Genomic DNA, 22,158 nt, shown 5'->3' with positions numbered 1-22,158 from the left:
CCTCGCCGTTTCAGAAGAAAAGCAGAAGCAAGAGAGAGAATATGTGTTAGGGCGCAATGTGCCTGAGAAGCACACTTATTTCTAACAAAACCTTCTATGACAAATCCACAAATTTAGCACTAGCTATTCATAAAACAAGCTAAAAAAACAATTGGGATGAATAAAAACAGCAAATTCTAATCGTCAAAGGTGTGACGCATTCAGGGGCAATGAGCCTGAGAAGCCAAAACACTGATATCTGATCTCCTGCAGCTCTGCAGCATAAGAGGCTTCTCAGGTTTCACACAGCCTTTAAAGTTATGAAGGTACTGGGAGGATGGTGTTTCCCAGACAAACCACTGAAAATAGAGAAATGAAACTAAGTGAGCTGCACCTGGCAGATCAGTTGCCCCTGACGGAGGGTTAAGATGAGAACGTTCTGGCGGCTCCGACTGTGAATGAAAGAAAAAAAAATCCACAGGTCCCAACTAGAGATGAGCAGGACGCATAGATGACGTCGCGTCAGCCCTGGCTAACCAAAAGCCGCGCCCAAGATGCCGAATGGTAAGAGATTCACGTCATCCCGTCCAGCCGCCACTGGCCTGGACGAAGGACCAGAGTTCCGTGCATTGATTAGCTCATTTCTAGTCCCAACTGTCCTGGATAGAGCAGACAATCTCGGATTTGGGTTTGCATCCTGCAGTCTCGGGAGTCTTCCAAATGTTCCTCACTGGCCAGGGAAGAAAGCAATGGTAAATGGGCTTGGCTTGGGGTGTGGCTAGGGGTGTAGTAAAAGTTTACCATGGCGCACTACAAGCTACAAGCCTCATGATTTGTCCCTCTTTTTGTTCTTCAAAATTTGGGAAACATGCTTCTACTAATGTCCACTGCACATCAGTTGGATTTCTCCTAACAGACTGACACTAGCACTACCATTTTCAATCTGGCACATCAGCACTGAAGTAGCACACCTCAATCATATCAGGCCTTTTTTCTATCCCTATGCTGTGTGCTCCATGTGCTCCTATCCCTAAACAGTACAGGTATAAGATGGCTTTTTTGGCCAGCCCCTATGTTTTATACTGCCAGTGATAACCCCCCCAGATTGGCTGTACTACACCATGTGATCAAATTGCCGCAAGGCATTATGTGGAAGCGCGCATGCTGCCATGTCAGATCCCATTGGCCCGCTCATGGAGTGTGCAGCATTTTTTTTTTAAATTGCGAACCGCGAATCTTATCGCAGATTGTTCGAATGTGCGTGAAATTTCAGATTCCAGGAAATTCGACTTGATCTTGTTCCTCCGAGGATCGATCCCCTCATCCCTATCGCACATGTATATCTGTGGAGTGAAGGACACCATTAAAAAAGGTTCCGGTAATAAAGCTTCCATGTGTTATCTTTTCCTCTGATAGCCCTCCATATGCTGATAGGTTATCAGATCAGGTGTACAGAAGGAAGCTACTGCGGCACAACACATGTTCTCTCAAGATGCTGCCCGTAATCCCTAATCAGCCCCGATAATCAGCTCACATTCACAATGTGACCCGATGCGCATGGTGTCCAGGTCTAATACACGATTCCCCTGTGTGACATATAAAGTAAGGGACAAATATAGGGAAATGGTCACTAAGAAAGAGTGAAACAGCTGCACTTATCTTATGTAGGACACTCCCATCTGATGCCCATTGCCAAATCACATGAGCCAAGGAGCAGCCAATGTGGCTGTAGCACTGAGGCCATTCCCTGCAGGTGAAGCTTACCTGTCAGCTAGCAGTGCAAACTTCACAAAGGAGGACTTATCCAGCTCCTTATGTTTTCCTGACACACTCACAGCCATGAATGCGGATGACCAGTACTACTCCACAGCCCACATCTACAAGGACTCTTGTGCATTTCAGAGGAGCCAAGGCCAGGCCTACAGCCCAAGCCCCCCAGCATGTCTATACATGGGAAGACAGCAGCCCTCCACCTACTCCAATTCAATGATAAGTCTGGATCCAGGAAGCCCCCCAGATATCTCGCCATACGAGGTGCCGCCTATATCAGAAGACCCTGGTGTGCCCCATCTTCACCATCATCATCACTCTGGGATCCCTCACCCCCAGCATCAAACGATACCTTATCCAGAGGACTCAGAGCCGGGACTCTTGGATGAACGAAGCAGAACCATTTTACCTTTCCCATGGATGAAGTCCACCAAATCACACAGCTGGAAAGGACAATGGACAGGTGAGTGTCAGGAGGTCTTATGCGTTAGAGGAGAGTTGTCAGACAAGGGATGACTTAAACTGTGAAAAGGAAAGTCCAAATATTCCTACAATCCGTCAACAATATATATGGTGATGAGTAGAAAGATCCACACGAAGGATCATGGTGCATTAATTAATAACATGTCGGCGCCTACTAATGCATCAGAACACATGGCATATTCATAACCGGATGAGAGTGTGCCCATTGCAATAAGGTAACCACGGCCGCCCTGTACAGAAGTGCACATTCTACACCAAAATAGTCTAGCGTATGTACGTGTATGTGTGTGTATATATATATTTACGTACATGCATAAAAAGAACGTGTGTATAGTTATAACACACTATGTACATTTGTAAATGATATGAGCATACAAAACAGACATACATACACAAGCCTAATGAAGATGATGACACATATACATATAAAAAAAAATGAAAGCTCCGCTATGAAAATAGTAAGTACAGCTAGATCTATATTCACATGGAACATAAAATAACACACATAAAGTATGCAAAATAGATTGTCCATATCATCATATAGAATAAACTTACCCACACAAACAATATCTAGCTATAAGGAAATGGAAGACATAGTTACAGATACATACAATATATACATATAACTGTACAGGCAGGCACTGCACTACACACATATAGAAGTATACAATATATACATAGATGCATACACAACAGGTATAACTACACATATATACAGCACGGAGGCTCAGTGGTTAGCATTGCAGCGTTGGGTTCCTGGGTACAAATCCGAGGAGCAAAAACAACATCAGTAAGTAGTTTGTATGTTCTTCCCGTGTTCGCTGGGTTTCCTCTGGGTTCTCCGGTTTCCTCCCACACTCCAAAGACCATACTGATAGGGAATGTAGATTGTGAGCCCCAGTGGGGACAGTGATGACGTCTGTGGAGCTCTGCGGAATATGATGGCGCTATATAAGCAATTAAATGTAGTACAGTATGTAATATAAGCATACACAACAGACAGATGCCTGTATACAATACACAGATTATTCACTGCGCATATATGGTACATATTCTCATGAAAATATTACGGATATATACAAACTACATACAAAACGCCTACACATTTCCGCATATGTCCATTTCCCCCCCACATATTTCTACATGCACACAGTATACACATATACCTATGTACACAATCACACGCCGTCATCATCAGTCTCTTTCCCAGTCTACATGCACCTTCGTGACTGACAGTTATTGGAACAGACTCTCTATACAGAGGGTTCAGCTACAGAACAATATTGCTCTATCTCGTGGTACAATGTTATCGCAGGTCCCATTATACACTTTATGTCACACCTGCAAAGCAAATATTTTTTTTAATCACACTGTTCAAATATAGTTTTGAAAATGTATATTCTAGTAATTTTCCTGGCAGATATGTCTTATATCCGCTGCCCTACAACCCTCAGTATACAATATGCGCAATATGCATATACACAAGCTCACATTCACTATGTCAATGGAAAGCAGTGCCCGTCCATGGACCTGTATAATGGAGCAAAGCAGCAAGAACACATGGGAGTCACATTCAGAGACCGACAAGGAATTATGTACTGTATAACCATGAAAAAAGAAAAACGGTGGTATATATATATTTTTCTCTTCTCTCCCTCTTTCTAAATATATATATATATATATATATATATATATATATATATATATATATATATATATATATATACATATTAACATGTGTATAAAATATATATATATATATATATATATATATATATATATATATATATTTTATACACATGTTAATATGTAGAGATAGACAGCTGTACATGTTTGAAATTTATATATTAACAATATATACACATAATATACACGTTTAATGTTCTATAAAGAACAATGGTTTCTAGACATCTAAGAAATTACTTTTAACCTTTCTAGTCGTACGGTGATGAGGGTTTTTAATTTTTACCGCATGTATTATTTGCATGTAGTTTATATAGTCATTTGTGTTTGAGACTAAGTTCAGTATTTTACACACATTGTTAAATATTTATTAGAAATTCTATTTCTTACTGTGATAAAATAGAAATTTGTACTAATTGACTTGGAAGAAAAAAAAAAAAAAAAAGTATTTCTTCCTTCATGTATTATGGATTCATTACAATTTCACAAATAAAAAGAAAATAATTTATTGCGGACTGAAAATCAGTTACTGTAGAAATGATTAGCTGCATGATTTTCTGTGGCAATACTGCAATATATGCAATACGTGCACACGAGTATACGGATGTCTTAAGATAGCCATACACTTAACAATGATAATAATAGATAGGTGTGCGTATAAAATATGTATATAAATATATAATATATATATTTATATTTTAGAATTTATTACAGGTGTGTGCGTGTATAATATATAAAATATTAAACATACACACTCCTATAAAAAAAAAAATATATATATATATATATATATATATATATATATATACACCCACCTATCTATCTATATTATTATTATCATTGTTAAGTGTATGGCTATCTTAAGGCATCCTCTAAATTTTGATGAATGTATAGTAGGAGACACCGGTCAAAAAATGTACTATATATATATATATATATATATATATATATATATATATATATTTATATATTTATATATATATATATATATATATATATATATATGTATGTGTGTGTATATATATATATATATATATATATATATATATATATATAGCAGTGTTTTAGTAAAACCAGTGTGTCAGTACCGTACAGTGAGCTACTTTTCTAATAAAAACAATTATTTCAGTACATTTTAATTTAATGGACTGCATATAATCACAGATCTTTCCTCTCGTAACACGTAAAATGATAGAACATGTAGAAAATACAAGTTCTTTCATTCAATATATAACAGGAGACCTGAACTTCACTGTCGGTGATAATTCTCGGCTCTTCCTTTATATCTGTTCTTTTTCTTCTGAGGTATTTTTGATGAATTGTGTAAGGAGAAAAAAATTAAAAAGAATTAATTTAGTAAAAAATAAAGTGAATTCATACTTTAATATATCAAATGTCTGATCAGAAATGTTAAAAGTAAATTTGTTTGTCACATGGGGCAGATGTGGTTCAAATGGCTGTGAGTTGTGACTGTTCCAATCTTGTCTTTTTAATTTTTTTTCAGGTGAAAAGTTGATTATGTTAAAATTTGCATAATTGTAAGACCAAAATAACACAAATATTCTGGAATGTTTTGATTTTTATTATTCTGGTCCATATTTATCAACCAATTTCATATATAATAATATCTCATTTCAATATTTTTACAGAAAAAAAACACATAATAAAAAATGATAATACATATTAATAATGCATGAAATGATTAGTATAAATGCTTAAACTGGAAACCATTGCTTATAAAAAAATATAATAATCATGTACAATAAAAAATTATATTATGGTACCGATACCGTGCTAGCCAGAAAAATCTACATAAATACTTTTATGCCCAAAAAGACAAAAGTATTGTAATACCTTAGAATATTGCTGTCTTTTGGGGCATAAAAATATTTATTTCAAAATTTAAATAAAAAATAATTAGCATTTAAAAAATGAATAATTAGGCTGCTAAAAATAACCTATTTAAAATATTAGCAGAAATGGCTGTAATAATGGCTTTTTAAATTTATTAAATTGTTAGGAAAATTTATTAGACAAGTTTTCATTGAATTTTTATTTATCGATTAATCATTATGAGGACACCACATTACAAAATATTTTTTTTTACAATGATCCTATGTTTTCCGAACATTATCAAATAATTTTTTAATAAATTATTAAAATAAATGGACTTATTTTATTAGCAGCTTACATTATTGACATTCCTCCATAGCTATCAATATGAGATTTCAGCAAGAAAAATGGCAAAATAGCATTTTGTTATTAATTAGCTAATTCATTAGTATGAATGGTCTTCAGGGCATAAAACCATATTTTTGGGTCAAGTGTGATCCGACAAAACATCAGATTGCGCTCGGACCAATGTTATTCTATGAGGCCGTGCACATGTCAAATTTTATTTTCTACGGACTGAGCCAGTCCGAGGAAAAAAAATCGCCACATGTCTGAGTTGAATATGTGGATGACATCTACTACATTACTATTTTCAGGGACTCGCAAAATGGAGAAGATGGAGATTTTTTTTTTTTCCATCTTCTCCTCATCTGAGAAAATCGGTTCACACGCCGATGAGTTTGATTAGTAAAATCGTCCCTATTGTCTCAGATGAGAGAAAATACGCTGGTGTGACTGATCTAATAAATATAAAGACTGTATGTTGGTATTAGCTGTATTTGTCATGTTGGAAAACCAGGCAATTGCCTGGGGAGGCAGCAAACATGGGGCGGCACAGAGAAGAATAATGTTATTTATTGCCAATTTTTGTATTGTGTCCAGCCATTTGATCCTGGTTACAAATACACTTTTAGCCAATGAAAACAGGGAGGTATGCTAATCAGGAATAAGTGGATACAAATTGGGCCCGGGTCATCATTAACTTTATAGACACTAAAATGCCTCCTGTACACGACAAAGTCCTACTTGCCGAACTTACAGCCGCACCCAGAGTTTGGTGCCATCCCATGGCATTGTATCCTTCTCTAGAAGCTATAGATGAGAACACCTCTGTGATACTTCATCTGATGAAGCACAGGGAGAAACAACGGCTTATAGCAGTAAATGGGTGCCGTGTTATGGATCTATACAACACAAATCTGTTATATAGCCTTTTCTTTCTTTTTTTTATTATTATTATTATTATTATTCATTCTCCATTCTACAGATGCAATCTGATTGGACAGGCGATACATCCTGCAATGATCGGATTTTTTTTTTTTTTTTTTTAGGTGTGCTTACATTAGCGTATAAATCGTATGGGCGCAAGGCAGGAAAAAAAAGGAATTGCGCTCGGACCAATGTTATTCAATGAGGTAGTGCAGATTTTTTTTTTTCTCAGCTGTATTCTGCATGAGAAAAAATTGGAGCATGCTGAGATTTCACTAAGGCCGGAGTCACACTTACCGTATGGAAAATCGGTCCGAGTCTCCCTGCCAAGAGTCGCACAAGCGTTCTCTGTTAGGTCATCCGTGTGTAATATTGTAATTTTCTCGCACCTATGTATCCGTATGGCTTTACATTTCTCACTGATTTTCCCCATTGAATTTTATGGCTGAATGGGCTGAAATGAGGAAAATGTGTGCGTATTTATCGCATTTTACAAGGATGGTCCATGTGGTGTCCGATTTTTTTTTTTTTTTTTTTTTTTCTCGCACCCATAGACTTGCATTGGCGAGACTCGGACTATATACGCGTACAATCGCAGCATGCTGCGATTTCACTCGCACGTAGAATACGCCCTAGAAAAAAAAACGGTGATGGGAGCTGCCCCATAGATTAACATTGGTCCGAGTGCTATGCGATATTTTCTCACATAGCATTTGTCCGTATCCTACGCTAGTGTGACCCCGGCCTATGAAACAAAATCGTCTCGCTCTTCTGGATGAGAATAGGATCTTTTTTTTTTTACTTGTAATTTATCCCTAAATTATACAAACAGATATTTTTTTTTAATCTCTTTGTATATTATGGACACGAGTACAAAAAATGTATTTTCTTTTGGGTAGTCTGTAGCTTTAAATTCTCATAATAGTGAAAAGTTCACACTAAATAATGATAAAGATATGTTAACATCCGAGTCGGAGCCTGTGTCACAGATTCTGCAAAAAAAAAAAAAAAACTGGACAAATTAGTGCAGCATTCTGCATGAAAACGATGCAAGTCGACAAATGAGTCCCGCAGGTCATCGTTGGTTTCCATCATGCATGAGCCTGCAAAGCAATTATTTCTGTATTCCTGTCCTTAGAATAGAAGAAGAGAAATAAGTAGTCTAGAAGAAAAGTATAATGAAATGCTTCTAGGTGGAAAATATGAGTATGCAGTAATGCTCATACTAAAAGATAACTAAAAGAAGACTTGGGCGGTGGTCACACATTGTTCAATATTGTTATACATATATATGAACAAATTTTTTTTTCGGTCCGGGTGTCCGTGGGAAAGAAATCGCAACATGCATTGTTTTCATCCAAGTCTCGGGTGAGACTCACACATTGAAGTCTGTGGGTGCAATTGGAGCGGCATCTGATTTTTACGGATAGATTTATGTTATAAACTGTATGTGATCACGTACATGTTGTTAAGGTAGTTGTATGAAAACGGATCAGACACGGATGTAAAAAAAATGCACACACAAAAATGGTACATGGATGAAAATCTGATAAATTGAAAAAGGTTTCTGGATGAAACTGAAATGATTCTGCATATGCTCATCTGCAGGCGTTTCAGAAAAATTTGGTTATGAATTCTGCATCTTAGAAGATCAGTCTGAGGTGGGTTCTTTCTATGTGTGGGTATAGACAAAGACCTCTATGGGAGTGTGGGTGGGGAGAAGCCACCAAGGACCAACCTCAGACTAGTCATCCAAGACGTATAGTTCCCGACCGGCTTTTCAAAGTTAAATACCACATGACTAGGGCTGGTTTCACACTTGATTTGACTAGAGCACAGCTTCAAGATTTCCATGAGAAATGGAGGCCGTTATTATGCACATGTGAACGAAGCTTTAGGACAGTGGTCCCCAACTCCAGGCCTCGAGGGCCGCCAACAGTGCAGGTTTTCAGGATTTCCTTAGTATTGCACAGGGGTTGGAATCATCACCTGTGCAGATGATCACATTACCACCGATGCAATACTAAAGTAATCCTGAAAACCTGCACTGTTGGCGGCCCTCGAGACCTGGAGTTGGGGACCCCTGCTTTAGGATCTGTTAACACTGGTATCATGGTTTCTCCTTGTAATGGAAACTATCAGGCAATGCTGGATCAGACTTGCTTTCTGTATATTCTAAAAAACAAAAACCTACCCTCTGATTGTCTCTTTACTATAACTAATCAGTGTCTACAGCAGTGATCAACACATCATTGCTGTAGTCAGTGATTTGCTCCATCAGGCTCATATCAATGACCAGAAGAGGACGTACTTACAACGGCACTGTATATATTGTTCAGCACGGGGACTTGTAATAAAAAAAATGGACAACAAATTAATAATAACATTATAAAAATCTGCTTATTTTGGTCATTTACTATAGTGATAATTAGGGTTGAGCGAAACGGATCGGACAAATTCAAAAATCGCCGACTATCGGCAAAGTCGGGTTTCATGAAACCCGACCCGATCCTAGTGTGGGATCGGCCATGAGGTCGGCGATCTTCGCGCCAAAGTCACGTTTCGTATGACGCGTTCAGCGCCATTTTTCAGCCAATGAAGGAGGACGCAGAGTGTGGGCAGCGTGATGACATAGGTCTCGGTCCCCACCGCCTTAGAGAAGGGCATTGCAGTGATTGGCTTACTTTCTGTGGCGTCACAGGGGCTATAAAGGGGCGTGCACGCTGACTGCCATCTTACTTCTGCCGATCGTAGCATAGGGAGAGGTTGCCGCAGCTTCATCAGAAGAAGGGATATAGTTAGGGAGGGAAGATTAAGCCCCGAAACTGCTTGTGCTGTAGCGATTTCCACTGTCCAACACTACCATTTGTTTGCAGGGACAGTGGAGTTTATATTTTTGTGCATCAGCGCTGTAGCTTATTAGGCTGCCTTATGAGGCTCCCTGATAGCTGCATTGCTGTTTGCATGCCGCTGTGCAACCAACTGCTTTTTTAAAAGCAAAAATCCGGTTGCTCCTTTCTGCACAGTTCTCTTATTTATTTGTCCACACTTTTGTGTGCAGCAGTCCTTTTTATTGCTGCCATACTTGTCCTGAGATCATTGTAGGGAGATTGAAATTGTACTACAGTCCTTGTATTTTTTCATATATCTTCCAGCCACTTTCTGCCACTTACATTGTGTTGTTTTATGCACAGGGCCTAAGGTTTAGTTTAGTCTCCCAAAAAATACGTGAGATTCAAATTATCACAAAGTGGATATATTTCAGTCCTGTTAGTTTGTGCTATATTAGCCAGCCACTTTCTGCCACTTAGATTGCGTTGTTATATACACTGGGCCTAAGTTGTGGTTCAGTCTCCCAAAAAAAAGGGGAGATTCAAATTCTCACAAAGTGGATATACTTCTGTCCTATTAGTCTGTCATTCTGTATATCAGCCAGCCACTTTCAGCCACTTACATTGTGTTGTTTTTTTGCACAGGGCCTGATTTTTTTGTTCAGTCTCCCAAAAAAAAGTGAGATATAAAATCTCAACAGGTTTATATACACTTTCTACCTTGTTTTACAGTACCATATAACGGTTGTTATTTTGGTTAGATTTTCCAAAAAAATGAGGAAGTCAGGTGGAAGAGGCCGTGGGCGGTGGTTGCGAGCTGGTACTGATGGTGGTGCATCTGGTGGTAGTGGCAAAAGCACAATAGCACCTAAGGCTGGAGGTGTTGAGCCAGCGTCATCGTCTGGCTACACAAGGCCTCGAAAGCACCCTTATCTGGGAGTAGGAAAACGGCTTTTAAAGCTGGAGCAGCAGGAAAAAGTTTTGGCTTTCCTTGCTGACTCAGCCTCTAGCTCTTTCGCCTCCTCTTCAGAAAGTTCCAAATATAAAAACAGCGAGCCGTCAGTGGATGCTCCCGGTCAGAAACAAGACATTTCCTTGTGTCCTTCACCCAAACCAAAAGTGAAGGATGCGTCAGGCGACACTACAGGTAACTCCATAGAGCTCTTTACACATACCGTGCCTGGGTTAGAACGGGAAATTGTTAACTGCCCATTACAAGATGAATCGGACATGGAGTGCACTGATGCACAGCCACAGCTAGATTATAATGCTGTTCCACTGACTCAGATCACTACATTGCCCTCGCAGTGTACTGAGCCAGAATCTGACCCTGATGAGACTATGGTGCCCCGTCCCAAATGCTATAGCACCTTACACGGTGACACAGAGGAAGGTGCACATGACATTGAAGAGGAGATGATAGATGACCCAGTTGTTGACCCAGATTGGCAGCCATTGGGGGAAGAGGGTGCCGCTGCCAGTAGCTCAGAAGTGGAGGAGGATGATCCGCAGCAGCCATCTACATCACAACAGCTGTCATCTGGCAGGCCCGTATCAGGCCAAAAACGTTTGTCAAAAACAAAAACAGTTTTAGGACAGTGTGGCCATCCGGTGAAAGTAGCACAGCATGCAATGCCTGAAAAGGTATTCCATAGTAGGAAGAGTGCAGTGTGGCAATTTTTTAACCAAGATCCGAATGATCAGTCAAAAATTATCTGTAAGAAATGCTCAAAGACCTTTAGCAGAGGGGAGAATCTTCAAAATTTAAATACAACGTGCATGCTTAGACATTTAACCAGCATGCACTTGCAAGCCTGGACTAACTACCAAACGTCCCGTACCGTTGGTGCACCTGCTCAGAATGAAGGTAGTCAGCAACGCTACATTGCTTCCCTCACTGTAAGCCCACCGGTTAGGACACCACCAGCAGCAAATGTGGAGGTATCGTCGCAAGGCCAAAGCAGTCGGGGAATCACAAGGTTATTGGTAGGAAACACTGTATGTAGGCCAACATCGAGAATACCATCACCAACCCTCTCTCAATCCGCCATGCCCACCACCACCACGGCTAGTTCCACCATATGCACCTCTCCAGTCCAGCTCACCCTACAAGAGACTCTCGTTAGGAAAAGAAAGTACTCATCCGCATACACAGGGTTTGAACGCCCACATTGCTAGACTAATCTCGTTAGAGATGATGCCCTACCGGTTGGTTGAAAGCGAAGCTTTCAAAGCCCTGATGGCCTACGCAGTACCATGCTATGACCTACCCAGTCGACACTTCTTTGCGAGAAAAGCCATCCCAGCCCTCCACCAGCATGTCAAAGACCGCTTTGTCCATGCACTGAGCAATCAGTCAGTAGAAAGGTGCACCTCACAACAGATGCATGGACCAGTAGGTATGGCCAGGGACGTTACGTGTCCATCATGGCACACTGGGTTAATGTGGATGCAGGGTACACAGGGGACAGCCATAGTGGGACAGTTCTGCCTAGCCCACGGTCTAGGAAACAGTTGGCTGTAGGCGTTCGCCACCCCTCCTCCTCCTCCTCCAGAAGCGAAAGCTCGTCCACAGAGCGCAGTTGCACGACCACTCCATCCGCAGTCGCCAGTGTTGCACAAGAGGTGTCCCATTATCGAACAGCTAGTGGTAAGCGTCAGCAGGCTGTGTTAGAAATGAAGTGTTTGGGTGACAACAGACACACCGTGGAAGTACTGGCCGAGTATTTGCAGAAACAAACTCAGTCATGGCTGGGCAGTGTACATCTTGAGGCAGGCAAGGTAGTCAGTGATAACGGAAGGAATTTTATGGCTGCCATAGCCCTTTCAGAACTTAAACACATACCTTGCCTGGCTCACACCTTGAACCTGGTGGTGCAGTCCTTCCTCAAAAATTATCTGGAGTTACCAGCCCTGCTCCTGAAGGTGCGAAGACTTTGCTCGCACATCTGCTGGTCGCCCGTACACTCCAGCCGTATGCTGAACCATCAGCGATCGCTTACCCAGTACCGCCTAATAATCGACATTGCAACAAGGTGGAACTCCACACTGCACATGGTTCAGAGGCTGTGCGAACAGAGGCATGCTGTAATTAATCTGTGGGACGATACACATACACGGGCAGGCAGTTGGATGGCAGACATGGAGTTGTCTGGTGTGCAGTGGTCGAAGCTCCAAGACCTCTGTCAAGTCCTTCAGTGTTTTTAGGAATGCACACGGCTTGTAAGTGCAGACGATGCCATCATAAGCATGAGCATCCCACTAATGCGTCTGCTGATGCAAAGTTTGAGGCACTTTAAGGAACAGGCGTCTGCAGCCGAGGAGGAGGGAAGCCTTGATGACAGTCAGCCATTGTCTGCTCAGGGAACTCTCCTGGACGAGGTGGCAGATATAGAGGAGGAGGAGGAGGATTATGGGGATGAATATTTATGGGAGGAGGATGCTTCACAGGGGGCAATAGAAACTGGTGGCGTTGCAAGGTCAGGTACAGGGTTTTTGTGGGACACAAGTGATGTTGATTTGCAAGAAAGTGCTCCTCAACCCAGCACAAGCAGTGAATTGACACCTGGAACATTGGCCCACATGGCTGAGTATGCCTTGCGTATCCTAAAAAGGGACCCCCGCATTATCAAAATGATGACCGATGACGATTACTGGTTGGCCTGCCTCATGGATCCACGATATAAAGGAAAATTACAAAATATCATGCCACATGAGAACCTTGAGCAAATATTGGCTACAAAACAAGCAACTATTGTAGACCGTTTGATTCAGGCAGTCCCAGCACACAGTGGCGGTGATGGTTCTCACACGAGCCGTAGGGGGCAACATGGCAGAGGTGTTAGAGGTGCACAAATCCAAAGTGGCCTTGGACAGAGGGGTTTTATGACCAGGTTGTGGAGTGATTTCGCAATGACCGCTGACATGACAGGTACTGCTGCATCGATTCAAAGTGACAGGAGACAGCATTTATCCAGTATGGTTGCGAACTACTTTTCCTCCCTTATCAATGTTCTCCCTCACAGGTCATTCCCCTTTGATTACTGGGCATCTAAAATGGACACCTGGCCTGAATTGGCATAATATGCATTACAGGAGCTCGCTTGCCCTGCTTCTAGTGTGCTATCAGAAAGAGTCTTCAGTGCTGCTGGTTCAATACTGACTGAAAAAAGGACACGTCTGGCTACCCAGAATGTTGATGATCTAACCTTCATTAAAATGAACCAATCATGGATTTCAAATTATTTTGCCCCACCTTCTCCTGCTGACACGTTGCTTGCCTGAAAAATGTCTTGCTTTTGGCCTCCTCTTACTGACTTCTCCAATTCTGCCATTTACAGCTGCTGAATGTCCACCATAGGCCATTTTTATACCTCCCTAAATGGGCTGACTCCCCCCACAGGGCCGTGGTCACCACCTGGCGCAAGCACCCGTGTGACTGCCGTTTGCCTGGACAGGTGGGTGTGCCCACTCTTGGGCGATGGCACTGGCACAGGGTCCCTCATAGTATAATGAAATGTGAGGGGCCCTGTGCCAGTACCGCCACCCACGAGAGAGTGTTCCCCCCCCAGCTCGAACAGTGCTCTACCACTTGCAATACTTACCTCTCCCTGCTCCACCACTGTGTAGTCTGTGCTGTTAAATCCTTCTATGGCACTGCCAATACAAATTTGTTGAAATGATAGATGATAGTTAAAATATACAGGGGCCCTGGCCTCCATTTAGACCAGTTAATAGTTTGCGCCTACTACCACTGTCTGCTACTCAGCAGAGGAGCACACCCCAGTACCTAGCGATGCCGCCTGTTTAGTCCTGTTACCAATTTTGAACTGCATTTAGCCTACTTTATTATTTGGGTCTCCTAACTGTGTCTGCGCCACTCATTACAGTTGTCCTCCACTGAACAAAGCTATGCTGCCTGTATAGTCCTGTTACCAATTTTGAACTGCATTTAGCCTACTTTTTTATTGTGGGCCTACAAACTGTGTCTGCGCCACTCATTACAGTTGTCTTCCACTGAACAAAGCTATGCCACCTGTTTAGTCCTGTTACCAATTTTGAACTGCTTTAGCCTACTTTTGTATTTGGGCCTACTAACCGTGTCTGCGCCACTCATTACAGTTGTCCTCCACTGAACAAAGCTAGGCCACCTGTTTTGTCCTGTTACCAATTTTGAACTGCATTTAGCCTACTTTATTATTTGGGCCTATATCTGTGTTTCCTCCTCATAATGTCCATTGGCCAGCCACTGCTAGATGAGTCTGCTGATACATTGACCCAGACCACTACATTCCCATTGCACTCTACACAGCCAGAATTTGATCCTGCTGAAAACCAGGTTCCCCTTCCCGCATACTATACCACCTTACACGGGGACAAAGAGGAAGGTGCAGATGAAAGTGCAGGTTCCTTCATCAGGTGGGGTGGCATACTCGTTGGCGACGTCACTGGCACAGGGCCCCTCATAGTACGCAAAAGTGTCTCTGGCAGTGGGAAGCGCCACTCACCGTCAAACACACCGCCGTAATATGAGGGGCCCTGTGCCAGTGCCAAGTGCCAATGAGTGGGCCCCCCTGCTTGTTCAGGATCACAGCACTTGCAAAGTTGAAATACTTGCCTCTCCCTGCTCCACTGCCGTGACGCATTCCGCGTTTCCTGGGCCCACGAAAATCTTGAGCCAGCCCTACCCCCCACAACTTTAGCCAAATGACCCCCTGTTTTCAATGCCTAACTATTATTATAAAGTAAATTAAGATTGACAAGCTTAAGAAATAAGAATTGATGTTTTTGTCATTAAAATGGACACTGTAGGTGTTTTCCTGTCCTCCACTCACTGCTGACTTTGATTCCCCATTGACTTGCATTGGGTTTCGTGTTTCGGTCGGCCCCCGACTTTTCGCAGTAATCGGCCGATTTCACCCGACCCGACTTTGTCACAAAGTCGGGTTTCACGAGATCCGACTCGATCCTAAAAAGTAAAAGTCGCTCAACTCTAGTGATAATGTTAAAGCACACCTGACTTTTCAGAAAAAAACTGTTATGTTGTCTATGTAAGGAATAACATTACGGTAGTTCTGGCCATTATATGACTTGTATCCAGTATTTTTCATCAATTTTCTCCTCTATAAGCTACATATCTAAATTTCAGTTGTCTCTCAGCTAGTGGGTGGGGACTAGCTGCAATCTCTCCATGCACAGCATATATGGATATGAGGGATTCTTGCTCTCACGCTTCTTTGTAGCACATGCTCCGGTGCAGCAGCAGCATGAAGAAGATCGTACAACATTATTGAGTTGAAAGAAAAAGGAGAACCAGGATTATATGATAAAGATGTATACAAAAAATCTTTATTAATGCAAAACATTAAAAATGGACATCAGCAATAATCACATATATTCCAAGACATCACAAGAAAAGGGGGACACAAATCCCAAACCTCTCCACCCCTAGTCCAGGGACATAGTTGCATATCCCCTTGAGGAAGCGGCATGTTAGCGCTGCGAAACGCGCGTCGGGGCCATCTCACCGGCGGGATTCGCTTCCATCTCCTCCCCCATGCATTGGAAAGCTCATGTTTCATATTCGCTGCTGTGGTATGGATTATTCATTGGTTTAATATGACGCACTTGCTTGTGATTTATTGAAATCACCAGGCACAGCAGTGACTCCTTCAGCTTTCCGTGCTATTATCATTGGTCACATGGAGCTTCTGTTCCTAGCTCTCTATGCAACTATGTCACTGGACTAAGGGTGGAGAGGATTGGGATTTGTGCTCCTGGTTCTCCTTTTTCTTTCATGTAGTCTACGGAGCGGATAAAAATTATCTGGGTATTTACTATACAGTGTATACTGATATTATTTCCTAGACTCTTTGATATGATTTCGGAATTTTGGTTATTAACAGTATTGAGTTGTATAGCGGTAAATCTAAGGCTCTTCTCCCACGAGTGCTCAATATGGCTGGACAGCCAGGTCTAGGAAGACTTCTGGTGGTCCAAAACTTCTTCCATTTAAGGATTATGGAGGCCACTGTGCTCTTAGGGACCTTGAGTACTGCAGAAATTATTTTGTAACCTTGGCCAGATCTATGCCTTGCCAGCTCCTTGGACAGATCCTTTGACCTCATGATTCTCATTTGGTCTGACATGCACTGAGCTGTGATGTCTTATATAGACAGGTGTGTGCCTTTCTAAATCAACGCCTATCAGTTTAATTAAACCCAGCTGAACTCCAATGAAGGAGTAGAACCATCTCAAGGAGGATCACAAGGAAATGGACAGCATGTGACTTAAATATGAGTGTCTGAGCAAAGGATCTGAATACTTATCACCATGTGATATTCCAGTCTTTCTTTTTTAATAAATTTGCAAAAAATTCTACATTTCTGTTTTTTTCAGTCATGATGGGGTGGTGAGTGTACATTAATGAGAAAAAAAATGAACTTTTTTGAATTTGCCAAATGGCTGCAATGAAACAAAGACTGAAAAATTTTAAGAGGTCTGAATACTTTCCGTACCCATTGTATGCACAGCAAGTCAGTCTAACATTGTAGTGCATGTGTTAATATTTTTTTCAACATTTTTTTTTAATGTGCACACGGTGTCATATGGATTCAGGTACAGTCGCTGAATTTTTCCAGTGAAAGCTGCTTCAAAAAAGCTCAGATGGCGTCTTTATACTGTGTATTACTAGTATAATATGGAGAGAGGGCAGCTTCCCAGTGGAAGTTGCTTTAAAAATGAACGTTTTTTTTTTTAACTGCTTCAGGGTTTTCCGTTTTGACCTAGCTGTCCATTATGTTACTTTTATCGGGTACTTTTCTGGAACTTCTTCAGGCTGATTCCCTGCAGAATCCACTTGTAAGGACTCGCTCCCACTTGCGATGATAAAAATCGGATTGCATTCGGACCAATGTTATTTTATCATTATGTGTTCATCTGCAATTTATTTTTTTTTTCTTCCCAGCTCAATCACAATCGGACTGGAAAAAATTGCAGCATGCTCGATTGAAATCAAAAATAGACAATAGAAATCAATGGGTGCGAGAAAAAGATCGCACAGCACTCGGACCATGCGAGTGCTGTCCGATATTTACACATCGATGTATTTTGAAAAGGTGGCAATTCATGTGCCGCGTACAGTAATATCACAGCAGGACCCGACAGGATAAAATAGATATATACACATAGAATAGATGTATATATAGATGTCAGTGACACACACACATATATGTATACAGTGGGGCAAAAAAGTATTTAGTCAGTCAGCAATAGTGCAAGTTCCACCACTTAAAAAGATGAGAGGCGTCTGTAATTTACATCATAGGTAGACCTCAACTATGGAAGACAAACTGAGAAAAAAAAATCCAGAAAATCACATTGTCTGTTTTTTTAACATTTTATTTGCATATTATGGTGGAAAATAAGTATTTGGTCAGAAACAAACAATCAAGATTTCTGGCTCTCACAGACCTGTAGCTTCTTCTTTAAGAGTCTCCTCTTTCCTCCACTCATTACCTGTAGTAATGGCACCTGTTTAAACTTGTTATCAGTATAAAAAGACACCTGTGCACACCCTCAAACAGTCTGACTCCAAACTCCACTATGGTGAAGAACAAAGAGCTGTCAAAGGACGCCAGAAACAAAATTGTAGCCCTGCACCAGGCTGGGAAGACTGAATCTGCAATAGCCAACCAGCTTGGAGTGAAGAAATCAACAGTGGGAGCAATAATTAGAAAATGGAAGACATACAAGACCACTGATAATCTCCCTCGATCTGGGGCTCCACGCAAAATCCCACCCCGTGGGGTCAGAATGATCACAAGAACGGTGAGCAAAAATCCCAGAACCACGTGGGGGGACCTAGTGAATGAACTGCAGAGAGCTGGGACCAATGTAACAAGGCCTACCATAAGTAACACACTATGCCACCATGGACTCAGATCCTGCAGTGCCAGACGTGTCCCACTGCTTAAGCCAGTACATGTCCGGGCCCGTCTGAAGTTTGCTAGAGAGCATTTGGATGATCCAGAGGAGTTTTGGGAGAATGTCCTATGGTCTGATGAAACCAAACTGGAACTGTTTGGTAGAAACACAACTTGTCGTGTTTGGAGGAAAAAGAATACTGAGTTGCATCCATCAAACACCATACCTACTGTAAAGCATGGTGGTGGAAACATCATGCTTTGGGGCTGTTTCTCTGCAAAGGGGCCAGGACGACTGATCCGGGTACATGAAAGAATGAATGGGGCCATGTATCGTGAGATTTTGAGTGCAAACCTCTTTCCATCAGCAAGGGCATTGAAGATGAAACGTGGCTGCGTCTTTCAACATGACAATGATCCAAAGCACACCGCCAGGGCAACGAAGGAGTGGCTTCGTAAGAAGCATTTCAAGGTCCTGGAGTGGCCTAGCCAGTCTCCAGATCTCAACCCTATAGAAAACCTTTGGAGGGAGTTGAAAGTCCGTGTTGCCAAGTGAAAAGCCCAAAACATCACTGCTCTAGAGGAGATCTGCATGGAGGAATGGGCCAACATACCAACAACAGTGTGTGGCAACCTTGTGAAGACTTACAGAAAACGTTTGACCTCTGTCATTGCCAACAAAGGATATATTACAAAGTATTGAGATGAAATTTTGTTTCTGACCAAATACTTATTTTCCATCATAATATGCAAATAAAATGTTAAAAAAACAGACAATGTGATTTTCTGGATTTTTTTTTCTCAGTTTGTCTCCCATAGTTGAGGTCTACCTATGATGTAAATTACAGACGCCTCTCATCTTTTTAAGTAGTGGAACTTGCACTATTGCTGACTGACTAAATACTTTTTTGCCCCACTGTATATATTACATACATAGATATAAGAAAAGCCGGCAATTCAGAAGTCGCGTAGTAGCAGGAGCTGACAGGACAGAAGAGATGGATTACATACAGTATAAACACATAGAAAAGATAGATATATAGATGTCAGTCACATATACAATTAGTACAGTGTGTATGCAGCTTACTGTACATGTGTTTAATTATTAAATGATTATTTTTCTGAAAAAAATGGCGTGGGCTCCAGCGTAATTTTCTTATCTGGCCTGTTTATAGCCTGGGAAGGGGGTAATACCCATGGAGCTTCCCATGCTTTTAATTTCAGCTCACATCCCCATAATTAATAACCAAAGTTCTCCTGCTCACGGTGCCATCAGAAAGGTCCTGGGAGTTAACAGCCAATTAGCTCCCTTCACTTAACTGACATCAGCGCGAGCGTCATCCATTTTCCCAAGACACTCACGTTGACGTCAGTTAGGTGAAGTGAGTTCATTGACTGAAAATACCTAAAAAATACACAGGATGCCTAACATACCAGAGCAGAAAAGTACATGCCCCACTACCCTAAGGATAATGGCTATGGGGTGGAAAGATGAATACTACCTCACTAATAAGATAACCCTATAAATATTGCACAATTCCCATTGAGCCTAAGAACAACATATAACGATCACAGTGGGCTATAGCTACAAAGGTATCGCATAATACCTGCGGTCATGATGGCACCGTCGTGCAAACTCCATAGGAAAAACGCCTTGACGCGCGTTTCACCACGCCATTGGCTTCGTCAGGAGGTCTAAAAGTCTAAATCTGTCCTAGTATGTATCATCACTGAGCTTCAGCCCGGGGTCCGACTAGCGAATCAAATCCTATGACAGAGCATCAGATGCGATATGCAAATGACCCTCGGCTCCTACTCTTCTGCAAGCGGGAGCAGAGCGTCAGTGCTCTGATCCTCGAACATCAGACAGAGAATCCGAGCACAAGTGCGGAGGAGACCATCTCTTCCGTTGCCGGCGTCTGCAGGAATTGCACTGCACTCGGGTGATATGCGATGTTTCATGGATGCATGGGTGTGTGCAATCCAAAATTGGCATGCAATTGCAGCATGCTGCGTAATTTTTTTCATCCAATCGGAGCAGGAAAAAAATTGCCTTTGAGAAAACAAGCACAGGATTAAATAGGTACAAATGCAATCTGATTTTTTTCATGGGATTCCATTCATCTGATTTAATCAGATGTGAGAATGAGCCCTTGGCAGTAGACTCATCATGTATCATCAGTGACCTGCATCCCAGCTTTCCTATTATCAACAGCCATCCCAGCATTGGCAGCAGTCCCAAAAAGTATCATTACCGAACTGCAACCTCGATTTCGTAGCATCAGCAACAATCTCAGTGCATAATGATGAATTCTATTTCCATTGTTGACAGCAATTTCAGAATGTATCATCACTGGGCTGAAAAACTAGATTTCCAAGAATTTGCAGCAATCTCAGAAAGTATCATCATTGAACAGTAGCCCAGCTTTCAGATTGTCAGCAGCAGTCTCAGGACATATCAATACTGAGCTGTAACCCAGCTTTCCCAGAATTGGCAGTAGTCTCAAAGTATCATCACTAAACTGCATCTGCAGCAGTCTGAGAAAGCATGATTATTACTGAGCGGCCACACAGTCCTCCTGGCATCAGCAGCAGTCTGAGAACATATCACTGAGCAGCAACAAAGCTTCCCATAGATTGCATTATTTCAGTAATAGCTTTAATCCAAATAGTGGGAAAGCTGAGCCACAGCAAGTGTGATCTTCTGAAAAATGGAAAACTTGGGTTAGAGCCTAGTAGTCTGTTGTGGACTGCCTTGATCAACTGAGATGCTAAGTTTTGCAAAGTGGGTTTACAGTATAATAATGTAATGCAGTGCACCTATGTGCCTCTTTCACATACAGGAAACCTTTCGGTATAGTAGAAGGTGTCGGGATCACACTCAGTCGGAGCAGCCTTTGGAAGTGGAGAATCACCAGAAATAATACACAAGACACGTCTTGTATAGTGTATCACTGGGAAGTCTCTGAAGCACGCCTGCCTTCAAAGTGCTATCCCTTCTTTATATAGTTGTTAGTGGTTATACAAGTTTTGCATGTTTAAACAAAGAGACAAAACAGGAAAGAAAGAAAAGAAAACAGTTTCGTGGGCGGCAGTTTCACAACAAACAGTACAAAGGCAATTCCACAGACAAGAAAAACAGGATTTCATACTATAGCTAAAATGTCCTTGAATGGACAGGTCAATATTTATCACAAATTCTTTTTTTTATTTTTGTTCATTGAGGTAATCATTTTTGTTCTGCTCTTCACAATCCCCCCTTTGACATATTACATTCAAAACCTTGTCGATCATTTTAGTCATTCTTTTTGTGATATTACAAAAAAAAAAAACTTTATATTCTCGCATCCATTACACAAAATTTATTTGTGCATACCGAGATACCC

The 22,158-nt window shown here is 41.5% G+C and overlaps 1 protein-coding gene across 1 annotated transcript in view; it reads left to right on the top strand.

Moving 5' to 3' along the window:
- The first annotated feature begins 1,776 nt into the window (after positions 1-1,776).
- The window catches only part of PDX1 (pancreatic and duodenal homeobox 1), a 50,098-nt gene continuing 29,716 nt past the window's right edge, over positions 1,777-22,158 (top strand). The window contains exon 1 of the mRNA XM_069760287.1: positions 1,777-2,212. Within this exon, the coding sequence (XP_069616388.1) occupies positions 1,819-2,212 (394 nt within the window). The 5' untranslated portion in view covers positions 1,777-1,818. The remainder of the gene's footprint in view (positions 2,213-22,158) is intronic.

Source organism: Ranitomeya imitator, chromosome 3, assembly GCF_032444005.1.
Source record: "Ranitomeya imitator isolate aRanImi1 chromosome 3, aRanImi1.pri, whole genome shotgun sequence".
Classification (NCBI taxonomy): domain Eukaryota; kingdom Metazoa; phylum Chordata; class Amphibia; order Anura; family Dendrobatidae; genus Ranitomeya; species Ranitomeya imitator.
The sequence above is the reverse complement of the archived record's forward strand: the minus strand, read 5'-3'. Positions and strand labels throughout refer to the sequence as shown.